The following is an 18,461-nucleotide window of genomic DNA, read 5'->3' as shown; positions in this document are numbered from 1 at the left end:
TACCAGCATTATCTATGTTTTATTGTATTTTTGTTTATTTTTTAAAAATATTTCCCAAAGTTCATTTTAATCTGGTTCCTCACACTCAAGAGGGTTGTCGAACTCATGGGGCCCCACAGACTATGTGCTTACTCTTTTCTAGAATTCTAAGCTTCTTTGCTTCACTAAAGCTGGGGCTATGGAAATGGAGATTGCTTTGGAAGGAGTGAATTGGACCACAGAGCTAGAAAGGAACTGAGAGAGCATCTACCCCAGCTCTCTCAACCCAACAATCAGTCAACAAGCATTTGTTAAGTTAATTATATTCCAAGCACTGTGCTAAGCAATGGGAATGAAAAGAAAAGCAAAGGGGCTCCTTGATCTCAGGGAGCTTACATTCTAATGGGAGTGAAAATGTAAATGTGTATGAAGCAAGGGCAGCTAGTTGGTACAGTGGCTAGTGCACTGGGCTTAGAATCAGAAAGACTCATCTTCACAAGTTCAAGTCCAGCCTCAGACACTTACTGGCAGTGGGCAAATCACTTAATACTGTTTGCCTTAGTCTTCTCATCTGTAAAATGAGCTAGAGAAGGAAATGGCAAACCACTCCAGTAGCTATGCCAAGAAAATCACATGTGAAATAAATATAATACAAGGTAAACTTGAGAGGAGAAAGCAATAGGAGAAAGAAAACTCCAGGGACCAGGAAAGTCCTCCTATAGAAAGTGACTTTTGAACTCAGTTTTGAAGGAATCCAAGGATTATAAAACACAGAGGCGAGGACGGACAGCATTTCAGGCTTTGGACAGCCAGTGCTAAGACAGGGGTATGAGAGATGAAGAATTGTGCATAAGAAGCAGAAAATAAGCCAGTATAGCTGGATTGTAGACAGTGTGGAGAGGAGAGAAATATGAGAGGAGTTTAAATTTGCTCCTGTAGCTTAGGGAAAGCCACGGGAGTTTATTGAGCAGGGAAATTTCATGATCATACTTGCACTTTAGGAAAATCACTTTGGAGACTATGGAGAATGGACTGGAGCAGGGAGAGCTTATAGCAGAGAAATTAATTAAGGAAACCAGTGCAATAATCTAGGAGAGAAATGATAAGGACCTGAATTAAGGTGATGGTTGTATGAGTGAAGAGAAGCAGATGTACAGAATAGACGTGGCTGTTGTTTGTCCTTTGTTCTGGAAGAGGACCATGATCTCAGGAAAGTGATGCCATGACTTGCAAGTGAATTAGATTTAAGAGAGGGAGGGCTGTGCAAAGTAACCACCCCAACTTTCTCTTTTGGAGCCATTTGGGTCCAGTGACAACATATAGATCAGGATGACTGGAGATGGCCCTGGACGCAGTGGGAGATCTTGGCCTTTTTAAGCTAAGGTCCTTCCCAGTTCTCACTTTGACTGAAGCAACACCCATTCAGTGATTAAGGCTAGGTAAGAAATGAGCCAAGCCAAGGCCCCTTTTACCTAATTAAAAAAAATAAAAACAAAAATAAAAACAAAAAAAACCAGAAACAATTACTGTTTACATTCACTCTGAGCCATCAAACAATGACCACTAAGTGGAGTTTGGGCTGAGGCTTATTGTTGGCCAATCAATGACAGCCAAAGTGAATTGGGTTTAAGGCATGGTCTTTAAGAAAAAAAATCTAGCCCATAAATCCCAAGATATCTTGCTAGGTTTCAGCCATCAAAATTTACATTCCTTTGGACAGAGCACTCACAGTTAAGGGCATGATACCCTATGTGGACAGAGGGAGAGGAAGGCAATGTGGTAGAACAGAGACGCCATATAGCACCAGTAGGCAATATTTGGCCCACAGACCTCATGAGGGTGGCCTGAATCAGGCTAAATGTAATTGGGAAATATTTAACAAAATAGTTAAACATTCAACAAAGACATAGATAATTTCAAGTTGTGGTTCTCTAAGTCAATATGAGACCCATTAGCATCCTTGCATACAATTTAGTGGCCCCATTTCTATTTAAATTTGATAACACTGTTGTAGAGAAACCAATAACAAGATCTGGCAATTGATTGGATATGTGGAGTGATTGAGAATTGGAGAGTAACCCTGAGGTTGTGAGTCTAGGTTAATGCAAAGATCATGGTACCATTAACTGTATTAGGGAAATTTGAGAGCCATATGGGCTTAGAGAGAGAGATGAAGGAATGATTTGGACAAATTGAGTTTGAGATGCCAACGAGATGTCCAGTTTCAACAGGCAATTGGCAATGGAGGAGTGGAGCTCTAGAAAAAGACTAGGGCTATATGTGAAGATCTGGAAATTATGGGGGACAGCTAGGTGGCATGGTAGGGGCAGCTAGGTGGCATAGTGGGGGCAGCTAGGTGGCACAGTGGATAGAGCACGGCCCTGAAGTCAGGAGGACCTGAGTTCAAATCTGGCCTCAGACCAAACACTTGACACTTACTAGCTGTGTGACCCTGGGCAAGTCACTTAACCCAAATTGACTAAAAAAAAAATCTGGAAATTATGTACATAGAGATGAATAATTGAACCCCTTAAAGCAGTTGGGGTTATCAAGTATGAGACTATACATAGAAAAGAGAAGAGCACCAGCCCTATTTTATAGATGAAACTGAGGCCCAGGAAGGTTGCGCCCAAAGTCATAGGTAGCAATCATTAGATGTGAGATTTCAATCTGGGTATTTTGCCTCTAGAACCAATGTTCTTTCCATTGCACTATGCACAAGTTAAGTCACTAACTAATGGATCTCCAAAGCCCACACCCAACTTAGAAGTATAGTTATATTTGTTGTGATAATCATTCCTGGATTACTGGTAGTTGGAGCTCATCAGTATCTAACTCAGTGGAAGCTCTCCACTCAGTAGTTAGATTTCTCTTGGGCTCTTATTTCACTTATATCTCTTGGGGTCATGCAGCTCTGAAAATGGAAACTCCTGATTGACCTGTCAAGAATTATCAACTGTCTAAAATTGATACTCCTTCCTCCCCCATCAGGTCAGCAACCCTACCAGAGGAGTTGTGCAAAAACTGCCAGAGCTTGTTAAGTCATTGCATAAAGTCCCATCCTCTCTAATGATTCAAAATGTGAGAGCTTGAGTGAGTATGTGGTTTCATTTTCTGTTCATTATTATAACCATAGGTCCCAGCTAGCACACTTAATTCTGCCAAGAAAGTCTGTGGCAGAGATATAAGAGTGAATGGATCCCTCCAAATGTAGCAGGGACTTAATATAAGGTTTTTCTTCTTTGTCTTTTACCTGGTTATTCACAAGTTGAGATCATGATTTTCACTGCAACTTTCCAAAGTTTTCATAAAATGCTAAAGGATGTCATTTTTTGAAGGATCATAGATTTAGGACTGGAAAAGACCTCAGAGGTCATGTAGCTCAACTCTCTTACTTCACAAATGAGAAAACAGACTTCAAGAGATGAAGTTACTTGCCCAAGGTCACACAGATTAGCCATAAACCTGAGATTCATAGTCAAGCCCTTTGACTCCAAAGCCAGGAAAATATTTCAGACAATTAGATGGCACAGTGAATGGAGCACTGGACCTGAGTCAGTCCTGAACTCAGGAAGACCTGAGTTCAAATGTGACCTCAAACACTTCTAGCTGTGTGACCCTAGGCTTAATCCATTTGCCTCAGTTTCCTCATCTATAGAATGAAGACAATAATAGTACCTACTTTGCAGAGTTGTTGTGAGGGTCAAATGAGAGGATTATAAAGTGCTTAGTGAAATAGCTGGCACATAATAAAGGCTGTATAAATGTTAGCTTTTATAAAATAGAGGGCCCATTATCCACCTCTACTGAAGATGCTAGATGTAAGCAGCTCAGCCACAGAAATCAAATCCAAATCTCTATCAGAGGTTGCTCTTAGCTCTCGGGCATCATTGAGATCACCTATAACTCCATCGTTTTCCCTCCTTTTCCCCTAGAAATCTCCTTGAGGAGAAATGACAATCATATCTTTCATATCTATTTAACATTAGCTTAGATGAGCATAATAGCATAAAATCCAACCTGAGTGGTGTTGATGTATTTCAGGAACCTCATGGCTTCTTCATTCAGGGACTGAGATGGACTTGCCCAAGGCTGGAGATCAATATGCCAACGGAACTATAACAGAGAAAACTCAGTCAATCAGCTAGCAAGCATGGATGAAGAACTTTCTATGGGTCAGGCGCTGCACTAGGGATACAAATAAAGGCAAAAGTCAACTACTCAGTCCCTGCTTTCAGGGAGCATACCCTCTAATGGAGGAGATAATATGTAAATATCAAGGTACGTAGAAGATACCTAGAGTATACAAAAGTAAAAGAGGAAGGAATTCTCAGTGGAAAGCACCAAGGAAGGCCACGGGATGGACTGGAGTAAGGAGATGGAGAAACTTGAGAATAGAGACCAACTAGAAGGATATTTTGGTAGTCTAGGAAAGAGGCATCAGGAGCCTGAAAAAAGAGTTGTGGTTAAATGAGTAGAGAGATGATAAAGGCATACACCAGGGTAATGGCAGCATCAGAGTACAGAAGGAGAAATATTTGAGAGATGCTGCAAAGGTAGAATTGATGTGCCTTCACAACAGGTTGATTATGGGGGGGGGAGATAATGAGGAGTCAAAGACAACAGCTATATTGGGAGCCTGAGACATTGGGAGGGTGGTGTTGCCTTCCACAGAAATGGGCAATTTAGCATAGGGAGCAGGGAAAAGAGGAGGTTTAGGGTAAAAGATAATAAGTTGCCTTTTGGACATACTGAGTTTAAGATGTAGTTAAAAGATCATTGATGGTTTTGCAGAGAACATAAGCCAGGTTGCAAAGAGAAAAGATATTTGAGGTATCTGTGGTTTGGGAGGATGATTATAAAAAACATTACATTTGTAGTTGCTGTTGTTCAGTCATGTTCAACTCTTTGTGACCCTCTTTGGGGTTTTCTTGGCAAAGATACTGGACTGGTTTGCCATTTCTTTCTCCAGCTCCTTTTACAGATGAGGAAACTGAGGCAAACAAGGTTAAGGGACTTGCCCAAGGTCACACAGCTAGTGTCTCTAACTGGATTGAGTCTTCCTGATTCCAAGCCGAAGCTGTATCCACTGTGCCACCTAGCTGTCCCAAAAAAATTAGGTAGGAAAATGCAAATCAGCTTCCAACACTCAGAAAACAAGCAGATTATGAATATAGCCAACCCAGCAAGTTACTATGGCCTTCTTTTCCCTAAATCCTTGGCTGCCACAGAGAACTAGAACCTGAGAGAGCCAAGTTGCCATGTGGTACATGTGAATACCAAGCCCCAGAGCAGTTCAAAATGGAATGTACTTCTAATCAAAGGCAAATTCCACTAAACCCCATCAAGATCTCTCTTATCTCTCACTATGTATTACAAAAAAGGCACTACACAATTCTAGCAGAAAGAAATCCTTTATCTCCATGGGTATCTGAAGCTAAGCTTCAGAAATCTGGGGCATCCAATGGGGCAGTTGCACATCTCCCACCCATCATTATAACTCCACATTTTTATCTTCCTCAGAGAGAAGATGCACCTCAGTGGACAGCTCCATTTCCCTCCCTATCTGAAACTTAGGCCTTACCTATCACCAGATGTTCATAATTTCTGAAAGGCTGTCAGCTCTTCATGTGATTTTCCCCTTTCAGGAAAAAGATAAAAACTGAAGACACAGCAGTTCAAATGGGAAAGCTGAGGCTGCTATTCTTCTAAAACAATTCACTTCCAGTCCTCTTCCCATCAAGTAAATAAATGAGGAATTGTCGTGAATGAATGTTGCAAAATTAAAATGAACAAACATGCTCAAAAGAGAGATAGGAGAAGATACTTCCCTCAACTTCCTTTGAGAGATAGGTGGGGATCCACAAATGTTGTGAATTGCACACACATGTTGTCACATTTATTTGATATATTTATTGGTTTTGCTGACTTTTCCACTCTTTTTCTTTAAAAAAAAAGGTTTAAAATATGAGATGTCTCTCTGGGGGTGGGGCGAGATATAGAGGGAAACAGGCAAGATGAAAACAAAAGATAGCAATAACAAATTTTAAAAGATAAAACACAAAGGAAGAAAATTGGCATTAGTATAATAAAAAGAGGCAAACCAATTTTTGTATTATTGCTTATCTTTGAATTTCCAGTGCCTAGCACAGTGCTCTGCAACACTGTAGATACTTAATAAATATTTGTCAACTGATTAAACCAACAGGAGATCCTTTCCTGGGTATGCAGGAAGGAACTAGAAAGAGCCCACACCTCAGGAACGCTTCTAATAAAAAGTAACATTACTTATGTAGCGTGTTGCTACACTAGGCTTGCAAATTTTCCACTCTGTGGTTTGCTAATTCCTGAAGTCCAATGGCACAGTGGATAGAGTGCCCAGCCTGGAGTCAGGAAGACTCATCTTTCTGAGTACAAATCTGGCCTCTGACACTTCCTAGTTTGTGTATAAAATAAGTTGGAGAAGGAAATGGCAAACCACTTCGATATCTTTGCCAAGAAAACCCCAAATGAGGTCATGAAGAGTCAGACACAATGGAAAAATGACTCAAAAAGTGGATAGAGAGTAGAGGTGAGTTAATGTAAAAGCCAGAGAGGTCACAGGTTTGCAGGAACCCGAAAGTTCCATTTTGCATTACCAATTGCAATTATTAATAACATTTCATTATTGGATGAGGCATCATTTGCCTCCATCATTCCAAGGTCTCACCTATTCTTAATTTGGCCCAGAAGCAGAGTACAGCTAGCAGAGATGGACTCTTCCTCCCTCCCCAAGCCCAGCTCAGGACTTTCTGTCCTTGGGATAAACAGATACATACATGCAAGATTCCCTGGACATACATATCCATTCAGCCCTAGCTAACCTCAAGGCTTCAGGGAAAATTGTTTAAAAAAATGTTTCTTGAATCCCTACTATGTCCAAGGCACTACAGATTACACAGACTGCTCCAGAAATTTAAAGCTAGTGTGGAACACAAAACATATACACAAAAGTATGAAGTGGATCTGTGAAGGAAACTCGTGGTGTGAGAATTCCTTCTACAGAGTAAAGTCTATGATCGTGGTCCTTTGGAATGGAAAGGACCCCAGGGGTCATCTAGTACAGAGGCAGAGTACAGCCTGAACCAGGTTAAAATGTAATTGGAGAGGCAGCTAGGTGGTGCAGTGGATAGAGCACCAGCCCTGGAGTCAGGAGGACCTGAGTTCAAATCTAGCCTTAGACACATAATACTTCCTAGCTGTGTGACCCTGGGCAAATCATTAACCCCATTGCCTAGTCAAAAATAAATAAATAAATCAACCAATAAATTTGTTTATTTATTTATATATCCACACACATATACATACAAGAAATATTTAATGCAACAAATAAAAATATAATAAAATATTGATAATATTACATTTTTTAACTGAGTTAATATGTGGCCCTCAGGGATCCTTACATATGTTTAGTGGCCCTGTTCTTATTTGAGTTTGACACTACCAATCTAGTCCAACCCTCTCATTTTACAAACGAGTAAACTGAGGCACAGAGAAATTGAGCGACTTGCCCAAGGTCACACAGGGACAGAACTGGGAATCAAACTAAGGGACCCTGTTTTCTCATAAAACCACCATATTGCCAGCCTCCAATTTCCAAAGAAGTTAAGTTCCAAAAAGTCTGTAAGTATTGTTTGTGCCTTTAAATGTATTTTCCTACTTCAAAAAACAATGTTATAAATGATGACAGTCCCCCCAAATCCTATTTAAGCTATTATTTAATTGAACTGTAATAAAACTAATAGTAGGCTTGAAGCCCAAGACTCTGATCCCACTTATGGGGAAAGGGAAGACAAGGGGGGAATGAAATTTACAGAATTACAGAACCCTACAAGAAAGGGGATAAGAAAGCAATGTGAAGACTCAGCAACTCCCATTCACCAGCAGCAGTAGAACAGTATCTGGGAGGGCTTTTGGAAGCAGAAAGGCAGGAATCCAGTGACAGAGCTGGAATAGAGCCGATAGCTGGGGGAATTGGAGAATAAGGCCTTGACAGCTGTCACCATTCTTATGTATAGGTTGGTTTACAGTTGGGTTCATAAATTGGGATATGCCTGTAAAACAACTTCCTCTTGCCCCCAGGAAGGAAAAAAAAAAGGAGAGATAAAGAAATAGTTAGTTACCAGCTAGGTGGAACAATAAACACTGAGCTTACGAGTCAGGAAGACAGGAGTCTTTGAGAGCTCAAATACAGCCTCAGACCTTTACCTACCAGCTGTGAGACTCCAGGCAAGTCACTTAACCTCTGTTTGCCTCAGTTTCCTCTTCTGTAAAATGGAGATAATAATAGCAGCTACCTCCCAGGGTTGTTGTGAGGCTCAAATGACATAATATTTGCAAAGCAGTTACGATAGTGGTTGACATACATAAAGCTCTATATAAATGTCAGTAATCATTACTATTTTGCCAGCTTATAAGAGGCAGTATAATGTACTATAAAGAGCACTAGGTTGTAATCAAAAGACCTGGGTTCAAATTCCAACTCTGATGCTTACTATATATATATGACCTTAAGTTCACTGGGCTTTAGTTCTTCCATCTGTAAAATGAATGGACTCTGTCTGTGGCAGGTACTACCTAACACTTTTATTATGTGATATTTAAAAAATTGGAGGCATAGTTTCTGAGTAATTAATCACTTTACTAAATAATTCTAGCATTTTATTAATAAAAAGGGTCAGTGACACTCTCAAATGCCAAAGACCAATCATGGCAGTGGGCTCACAGTTTATATGCCCTTGGGAGAGTGGGTGTTCCTGAGGATAGTGATCAACTCTAATATGTTAACAATTAATGAGAGAATGGCTATTACAATGAAGGGCTGGGGGAATGTCACTTTATGTCTTTTACTTCTAAATTGCCCAACCTTGGGCAATCTAATCAAAGAATTTATCCCCACCCAAACCTATAGAGCACAATGAGCTTCCCCACCTTAGATTAAATTCCTTGTAAGGCTGAGTGGGGTCTGACAAGACTGAGGACAGAAGTTAATTCAATCACATTATCAGTAATGTCCTTCAGAGACTGAACTTTGAAATGAGGACTTTAGAAAAAAGGGGAAGAAATTTCAATCTCCCCAAATCATTGGCTATTAATAATCATTTCTCTCAATTAGTAACTTAGGCTGAGGTTTAGGTAAGATGTTCATTATTTTTCAGATGACACAAATCTAGGAGACATAGTTAACTTACTGCTTAACAGAATCCAAAAATATCTTCATGGACTAGAGATACTAGGTCAAATCTAAAGAGATGAAGTTTAATAGGTATTAATGTAAAGTTCTACACTTACATTCAAAAATCAATTTTACAAATACAAGACGGAAGAGGCCAAAAAGGGGAGAGGGTGTTAATGGAATACAAATTCAATATAAGTCAACAGAATGATATGGCAACAAAAACAAAAAACTAATGTGATCTCAGACTGCATTAAGATGAAAGTGTCTAGAATGAAGAAAACTGTAATTTCTCTGCATGCCCTTCTCAGACCACATCTGTCGTATTTTGTTCAGTCCTTGGATCTACGTTGTAGGAAGTACGTCAATAATCCAAAAAGCATTCAGAGGAAAACAATAAGGAAGATGAAAGATCTTGAGATGATTCTATTTTGTAATTGGTTGAAGAACCCGGGGATGCTTAACCTAATGAAGGGAAGACTTAGAAGGGACATGTGGTAGGAGCAATATTCTAACCCCTTCTCCTCATACAAGTAGGGCTAACTTTTCCTTAAAAGATAATGAGAATATATTACATTTTTATAAAAATTTAAAGTAATGAGACATTTCTTGAGACATGGTAGGCTCAGGTGACTAAGGGCTCAGACAGTTGATATCACTTCTATTTCACTTGAGTACAAAGCAATCACAAGGCTCTTGAGAGGTTCTCAAATGCTTAGCAGGTAGGTGAAGATGAGACCTTCCCTCAGACAAATCAACTTTAGGTGCCTCAAAGCCAATCCTTGTTCAATATTTTTCTGCTGCATGACTAAGTAAATCTCCTTTTATTAACTGTTAAATGACCTAATGAGTGTCTCATTTTGTTCTGATACTGAATCTAAACTAACAGGGACTACTCATCTGAGTCAGGACCAGCCCAGAAAAGTTGTTTTCAAATATTTGAAGGATTAGTGAGGGATTAGTTCCCAAGAGAAATAAAAGTTAGAGGTAAGAAGCAATAGGTAGAAGTTATGGATAGATAGCTCTTTCAGCTCTTTGTAAGGAAAACCTTCCTAACAATTAGAGTATAGGTTCCCAAAATAGGCAATACCATGCTCTGAGGGGTGCTGGAATGATAGGCGGGTGGTAGTAGCCTCAAGTGCAATTGGGGGGGCATTGAATAAAAATAAGGGGGTGGTGAAAACAAAAGAAAAGAAGACAATTTTGAAAAATTGTTTGTACATGTTTCATCTGTTGTGTAATAAAGTTGCAGTGATGACATTATTTTCCAAATAAACACAAAAAATGCAAGTTATAACTGATCTGTGGTCAAGTCCACCAACAAGCACTATTGTAGGCAAGCAGGTCTCGCATTGTTGGGAAGTCCAGCATGCATGGGCAGGAATATGTGTGTGTAATGAATGACTTGTTTATAATACAATACTATACAGTTACATGAGACAATATCGTGTCTTCAAAATTTTGATGCAGGAAAATGCAGGAAAATCCCCCACAAATTTATAATTATTAAATTTCAGATGAATCATTTTTGTAAAAAATATATTTTATATTTTCTTGAAATGATGCAAATTTCAAGAAAAAAAGTTAAAGGGTTAAAGGAAGTAGATTTTCAAGGGGTGCTGAGAAATTTTTTTTAAAAGGGGGCAGTAGGCCAAATAAGTTTGGGAACCTCTATCTAAAACTACTATCCAAAATTGGAACGAATGACCTCAGTAAAAGGACTTCAAACAATGGATTGGTATTTCATAGAGAAGATTTTTTTCTTCAGGGAAAGGTTGGACCTGGATTGTAAAGTCTCTTCCAACTCTTGAGATTCCAGGATTTTTTCCTGCCTACCCAAAAGGGGATTTTTCTTTTTACTGTTTTAATCAATTACTTAACAAGTATTTATTAAGCACCTACTATGTGCCAGGCACTATGCTAAGTTCTTGACATACAAAGACAAGAAATGATACACACACACACACACACACACACACACACACACACGTACTGGTTCACCTCTTAGTCACTACAGCAGCTCATCTGTTTGCTTGATGGGGGCAGGTTGTGAATTCTTTTGAATACTAGCAGTTTCAACTTTCCCAGGACTTCCTCATTTGAAATTCTGTATCTTCTCTTCAGTTTTTATCCTTTCCCTGAAAAGGGAAGCACACATGGAGAACTGACAGACTATTTGATCTTGAAGGTGCCTTCTAGCTCTAAATCCTATGAAAGCTGACATTTTCTTAAATTATTATTTGTCCAATTCTAGGTTTCAGCTGACAGCTGAAGGCTGTCGTCATGGTGACTGATCTAGGTCATGAGGTTTTAAGCACTCAGGACAAGGCATGAGTATGATCTGCCAGACTGAGTCAGTCCCCATGATGCCAGGCCAAGGTGGGAAAGTTCCATTTATTAATCCAAGGGTCTGAGATAGCATGTAGGAAGTCAGTGGAGCAGCATCAAAACTAGGGTCAAAGGATAAGTTTCTCTAGAATCCACAGAAACTGGAATGTTATTTGTAGTAGTAGCTGTACTAACATCTGGAAGAAGATTTCTGCTGCCTTTTAATCTGAGGAAGCTCAGCAACCCCTGTTTGGCTAGACCCTATGGGTTTAAAAGGTCCTCACTGGTCTCAAAACAGAATTCTTCACTGTCACTATGCTCTTATTTTTCTTAAGACTTATAGGGGAGTTTAGAAGATGATTTAATAACCTTAGAATCCAGGTTCCTAATCTCTTCCTCATTTCTCTTCTCACCCTCCAAGAGTTGAGCAAAAGCTTTAAACACAAAGACCTTGAGGAAAAAAATAACACATATATTTTGTCTCCCCTTCTGGTCTAAGAAGAAACTCCAGAGAAATGTTTCTCCACACAACTTTGCTTTCTCTTTACTTTCTATTTTTCTTCATTCAACCAGCTGTTCAATACTACAGCTAGCCAGAGAAACTCCCCTAGCTTAGAAGAGTTGGCATATGTCTGAGATGATAATTATTTAAGTTGTATTTATCTTTTATGTGTAAACTACAGCTCAGCACCCTAAGCTCTGTGTTTATATGGACTGAGTTTAATCTGGAAGACATTTCCAGAATCAATCTCTATGGCTCATTTTGCTCTCATCTAGAGTTTCTTCAAATAATCTCAAACTATAGATCATGTTTTAATCAATATTGAGGTGGATTAAAGGGTCTCCAGTTCCCAAGCAAGCCCTTTAAGCAACAGCACATATCAAATAAAGGACAGCTTTTGTTCTACATAACAAGCGATGCAATTCTCCTTCCCTTTCCAGTGAGTCCAAGATATCATCCCAAGGAAATATATCACCATATAACACTAGCCTAAAGGCTTGAAGTTGCCTTAGAAGGACGTGAATTTGGGACACTTAATGAGGAAGGCCCCCCCTCACTTAATGAGTCTTACCTTTACCCGGCACCTATAAATATTTCTAGCTTTATAGTTCTACCCTAAGGCCTTGGATTCCCCAGGAAAGGCAAATCAATTTGGGATGATGAAAAAAGCAACTGTCTTTCCATCAGAACTCTTCCATATGAATTAAGGTAATAAAGGACAAACTCCATGTCTTTGCTCCTCTGTCTCATGGTTTAGTCCCTTCCTACTCCAACATCAGGGCCATCTATTCAATCTTTTCTCCAAGAGGTTGGCTTTCTCTAAGAACTCCTCCTTCTTTCTCTAGAAGGCTATGTTCTGGGATTCTCTTAATTCCAAGAGTCTGGCACTGACCAGCTCTTTCTCCTGTTCCTCGCCCCCCTCCTCCCTAAGAATGTATACAACATTGTGGTCTTTTGCTCAGTGCCTCTGTACACCTTCATGTTCCAATTTGAGAGAGTAATATTTCAATGCTGATGCCCTGTTCACCTTCTCTTTCTAGGCTCCCCATGTAGGAAGGTGACCCTGTACTCCTGCAGGCTATGGTGGTAGACTTTAAATATGGGTCCTATCAAGTAATGAAGGCTTCAAGAACTGGCCATTGACTAGACCAGTCTAGCTAAGTCTGAGGAGATTCAACCCAAGGGGGTTAGCCACCAGCTGATATATTCATTTGGCCACAACTGCTCATTATTAAATCATTTACAAGGTCAATAGTCAATAAACATTTATTAAGTGCCTACAATGTGCCAGGCATTGTGCTGGAGATACAAATTGAAAAAAATAAAGACAAAGGCCTGGAGGGGTGATGATGTATTTAAATCCAGGGAATGAATACTCACACAAATGAAATGGAAGATCTTTGGTAGGAAGCATTCCCAGACTGGGGTGGTGAGGTGGCACAGTATAGAGTGCCAGGCTTGGAGTCAAGAAAACTCATCTTCCTGAGTTCAAATCCAGCCTCAGATACCAGCCATGTAACCCTAAGCAAGTTACCTAATCCTGTTTGCTTTAGTTTCCTCATCTGTAAAATGAGCTAGAGAATAAAATGGCAAGCCAGTATCTCCAGTACCTTTGCCAAGAAAACCCCAAAAGGTGTCATGAAGAATTAGACATGACTGAAAACGACTGAACAACAACTTCCCAGATTCATCCTCAAATTTCTACTATACTACACTCAGAGGCTAACAATACCCCATAGGGCAATGAAAATAAGCACTGATGATCTGCAGAATCCACTAACCTCTACATTTTGGTTATGTATTTAGGGAGGGAGGTGGGCTTACAAATTATACTGCTCTGGCAGGCCTACAATATGCTGCCTATAATGATCTTGGCTGGAGGGGAGAAGGGGGCCCTAAGCAAAATAAGAATATGTGGAGTTTAAATCAAGTAAAAGAAATTTATTTAGCTATTTAGCTGCAATTCGCCTCTAATTAGAGTATCTATCTAGTAGCTAGAAAATAGTAACTCCGGCAAGTACAATACTTCTTAATAAAAGGAGGGAGAACAAAATAGTATCTGGAGGGGACACAATTGCCTAAATAGCTGTCAATGTGCAATCTCCAGGCACTGCATTTCTACCTTGTTTTGCCTGATAATGTTTTATTCATTTTCTGTCCCAGTTTAAAGCCCCATAGGGCCCTGGGATGTCTACACTAGGACAGCTCACAGACTTCTGGCTCAATACTCTTATTTCACTGAATAAACCCATAAATAAACTCGGTACCCATAGCCTGGTACCAAGAAGGACTTGCCTTCCATCTTTCCTTCCCACCTTGCATTCAGGCTCCTCCTTCCCCCAAAATGACAGTGCTTTAAAATTTAATTGTGAGAAGTCAAAACTAAAATTTCAGAAAAGGTTACACACACACACACACACACACACACACACACACACACACACACTTTACAACTTTCAACTGAATCTCCATAAAAGGGGGGACTCCCTGACAATTGCTAAGTCCTCCAGTAATGTTTGGGTTCTTGCGCAGAAGTCATCCCCTCCTTCATAAATTCCTTGGTACCTATGCTGCAGGTGCTTAGCACTAACCCAAGTCCCTGTGGGTTCCTTCTCTGGTCTTGAGATAGCTTGTTTGGTGACCCTGGGAGAGAAAAGATAGTATCAGCCCAATCTCCAGGATATCCTGAGGCCCCAAAGATACTTTCTTAAATAGAAAGAATGATGAATGCTAAAGTATTTATTAATGGTTACTCTGTGTCAGTCATAGTCCCAAACACTGGTGATACAAATAATAAAGTTAGGCAGCCCCTGCCTTCAAGGAACTTACATTCTAAGAGAGGATGATACCACATAAAGGAGATCCACCAATAGGGAGGAGGACTTAAGAGAGAGGTTTTATGCCTATCATGGCATGGTTTGGGAATAATCAGCAAGTGATATGAAGGAAGGCCTTGTTTCAGGGAAAAGGAGGCCATAGCTCACCTATCAGAGCCCAGGATCCTATAAATGGACCCAGGGATGTCTACATTAAGACAGCTCAAAGACTTCCAGCTTAATATTCTATTTCACTCAATAAACATCCATTACCTGCTCCTAAAGGGAACTTGCCTTCCACCTTTTCTTCCCACCTTAGAGTCAGCCTTCCCTTCCCCTACTACTCCGTCACCCAGCAAAAAATAATCCTCCCTTCAGATGGGAGTGGGATGAGGAGAATGGCCAGAGAGCATGAAGCATGGTTTAGAGTCCTGTGCTACTTACCTCCAGCCCTGCCTAGCCAAACAGCTCTGTTAAATACAGATATATCAAATTTGACAGGCCTCCCACTAAAATGTAATCTGGACCACAGTGCATTATGCTTTTCCCTATCGAGTTGATGCCTCTAAATCATTATGCAGTGTGCAAGCCCAAGCTTAAAATTATTAGAAATTAAATCAACTATGACAAGGAAAATTCATGAAGTCTAACTCAAAGTGGCACTAAAAACTTATAAGAAATTTTAAAATGAACAAAAGGGTAGGCTATAGGCTCAGTCCTACATTTGTCTCTGATTCTCTCTGCAAGTTGGAAAGAAAGAGTATGTGGATAGACAATGAGTTTTTTTTCTTAACTGACAACTTAAAATCAACAACTTTTCTATGTGAGTCAGAAGAATTCCATTTGCAGAGTAAAAACAAAACACATCCCACGGTGGCTAAAAAGAAAAAGAAAAGAAAAAAAACTTAAAAGTATAATAAAAGCTAACATTTTTATTACTATCAATAGAAAATGTAAGGCATTATCTAGGAAGTTCTGATCAATTAGTAAAAACCTCCCCAAGTCATTAATATTCCTTGATTTAAAAAAAAAAACTTTCAGCCTTAAAAATGATCTAAAATTATATATATCCAAAGGTCTTTCTGTGTTTTTCAAGATATAGTATGTCCTGTTTTAAGGGAAAAGACAGAACTTGTTTTGCTACATGGCCTAGTCGTACTCCTGCCTTTCCAGTCTTCTTACACCTGACTCTGTCTGGCCTTATTCCCTGCACTCCTAGATCCAGTGACACTGACCTCCTGGCTGTTCCATCAACACGACACTCTACTTCTCCACTTCAGGCATTTTTTTTCTGGTTGTCATCCATGCCTTGAATGCTTTCCCTCAGCTCTATATCACAGCTTCCCTGGCATCCTTTAAGTCCCAACTAAAATCCCATCTTCTGTAGGAAGACTTCCTCAACCTCTCTTAATTCTAGTGCTTTCTCTGTTAATTATTCTCTATTTATCTTATATGTAGCTTGTTTATGCCTGTTTGCTTATTGTCTCTCCCATTAAATTTCAAATTCCTTGAGAGCAGAGACTCTCTTTTGCCTCTTTTTTGTATCCTTAGTGCTTAACACAGTGCTTGACACATAGTAGGTGCTTAACAAATACTTACTGACCAACATCAGGGAAAAGACAGAGGAGTTTTCTTTTTATCTCTAATGGAAGGATGTGTGCTTGGTAAATTTGAAGAAGAAGCTATTAGACTTGATTGATATCTCTCTGTCATATACACACACACACACACACACACACACACACACACACACACACACACATCTCTCTGAATCTCCCTGTTCCTTTCTGTCTCTTTCTTCTCCCTTTTCATCACACCCAGCATATGCAAAATAACCAGACTTCTCATAGAAACTCAGCACCCTGTAACTGGCATTGGGACCCACTCTTTCCTACTAGTTTAATAGCAGTCAAACTTAGATTCGCAGCTTCACATGCAGTAAATTAGCATCCAGCAAAAATCTCTCAAGATTTCCAGTTCCCTATGCGTCAAATGGCCAGGGTAAAAATCAGCAGCACCAGAAAGCCAAGTATAACGCTGCCTAAATCCTTAAATGGCAACAGGAGCCAAAAGGCAAGTGGGGAAATCTAGATTTAGAGCTAAAAGAGACCTTAGAGGTCATCAAATCCAATCCCCTTTCTTTACAAGTGAGTAAACTGAAGCTCAAAAGATTAAGTGACTTGCCTAGGGCCATACAATTAATGATGTCTGAGGCATGATTCAAGTTCATCTCTTCCTGACTCTAAATCCAACACTGTTGGACATAGTATGTCACCACATCACACTTAGCTCTACAGATTGGATCAGGGATTAACAAACTTTTTTTGTGTTTTTCCCAGATATCTTTGGTAGCCTAGAAAAGACTATGGACCCTTCTTAGAATAGCATGTTAAATGCAGAAAACAAAATGCAAAGGATCACAAAGGAAACCAATTATATTAAAAAAAATTATCAGAATATTTTTCAAATAAGACCACAGACCACAGGTTAAGAATTTTCAATTAGATGAAAGAGGAAACGATGAAAAGCAAAAGAGGTAGGAGAGAGTACAAGAGGAAGAAAACATTTTCCATAAATCTCATCTGCTGTATCTCTTTGATAACTGGGATTATTCCATTTTTTTTCATTTTTGAATCCCCTTTTACCTAGAATACCAATGCCTGACATATAGTCAGTATTTAATAAGATTTTGTGGATTGATGTGCATACTTTCAACCTTCTCTCCTTCCCACTGGCTCACTCAAGACTGAAGGTTACTCATAATAGATTCCTAAGCCCACTAGGAGAAACTGTACTAGCCTAATATTTCACAAAAGGCTAAGTGGTATTCCTTCTCACCCTTTGGTTAGCATATAGAATTTTTAGAGTAATTAGGCATTTTTGGTTAACTAAAATATGCGTATTAGACCCCAACAACCTACCACAACCCCTCTACTCTCAGAAGAAAAACCAAAAAAAGTCTTTCTAATTATCATTTGCCCACTTATATTATCTTTTTATTTCTAAACAGTAATTGTGCTACTGCCAGCTGAGGCTTCACTAAATGCAACCTCATTTGTCCCTGCCAGGGCAGACAAAGTTCAATAGAATGAGCAGCTGGTACTTGCCACTGACTGGGATAAGAGTAGAGGAGAACTAGGCAATGTGCGTTTCTCTATTCTTTTGTCTACCCCTCCTACCCCCAACTCAAGCTGCCTGTCACTCTTTTGTTTTCCTTTTACCTCTCCTGATCTAGGTAGGGGTGCAGAGCTATTGAATTCTCTAATGTACTTTCATCCCTAGGATAAGTGCCAGCTATATGAGAGAACCTGCCTGGCCATTCTTCTGGCACTTAAAGTACTTAAGTCCCAAATCTAAAAAGAGACCAAGACCTCAAGGAATTACTAAAGTAAAGGAGAAACTTTAGGAAACCTAGATTAGGGTATTAAGACTTTTGTATGTGAAGAGTTTGGATGCTGAAAGGGGAAGGAAAAGAACTTTTATATATGAAAAACTGATAAAAATCCATGCATGAAGAACACAATTTTTCTGATGAAATGTGAGAAGTGACACAGACTTAAGAGGACCAGATAGAGAACTTCCTCTTAAATGAATGGCCTGGGAGGATTTGAGGGCAAAAAAA

The 18,461-nt window shown here is 39.6% G+C and overlaps 1 protein-coding gene across 2 annotated transcripts in view; it reads right to left on the bottom strand.

Moving 5' to 3' along the window:
• The window catches only part of METTL24 (methyltransferase like 24), a 207,670-nt gene that overhangs the window by 154,780 nt on the left and 34,429 nt on the right, over nucleotides 1–18,461 (bottom strand). For both annotated transcript variants that reach the window (XM_021008076.2, XM_021008073.2), the window contains exon 2: nucleotides 4,000–4,095. In XM_021008076.2, the coding sequence (XP_020863735.1) occupies nucleotides 4,000–4,095 (96 nt within the window). The remainder of the gene's footprint in view (nucleotides 1–3,999; nucleotides 4,096–18,461) is intronic.

This window comes from Phascolarctos cinereus, unplaced genomic scaffold, assembly GCF_003287225.1.
Source record: "Phascolarctos cinereus isolate Bilbo 61053 unplaced genomic scaffold, phaCin_HiC Scaffold_5;HRSCAF=322, whole genome shotgun sequence".
Classification (NCBI taxonomy): domain Eukaryota; kingdom Metazoa; phylum Chordata; class Mammalia; order Diprotodontia; family Phascolarctidae; genus Phascolarctos; species Phascolarctos cinereus.
This window is presented reverse-complemented; position numbering and strand designations above follow the sequence as displayed.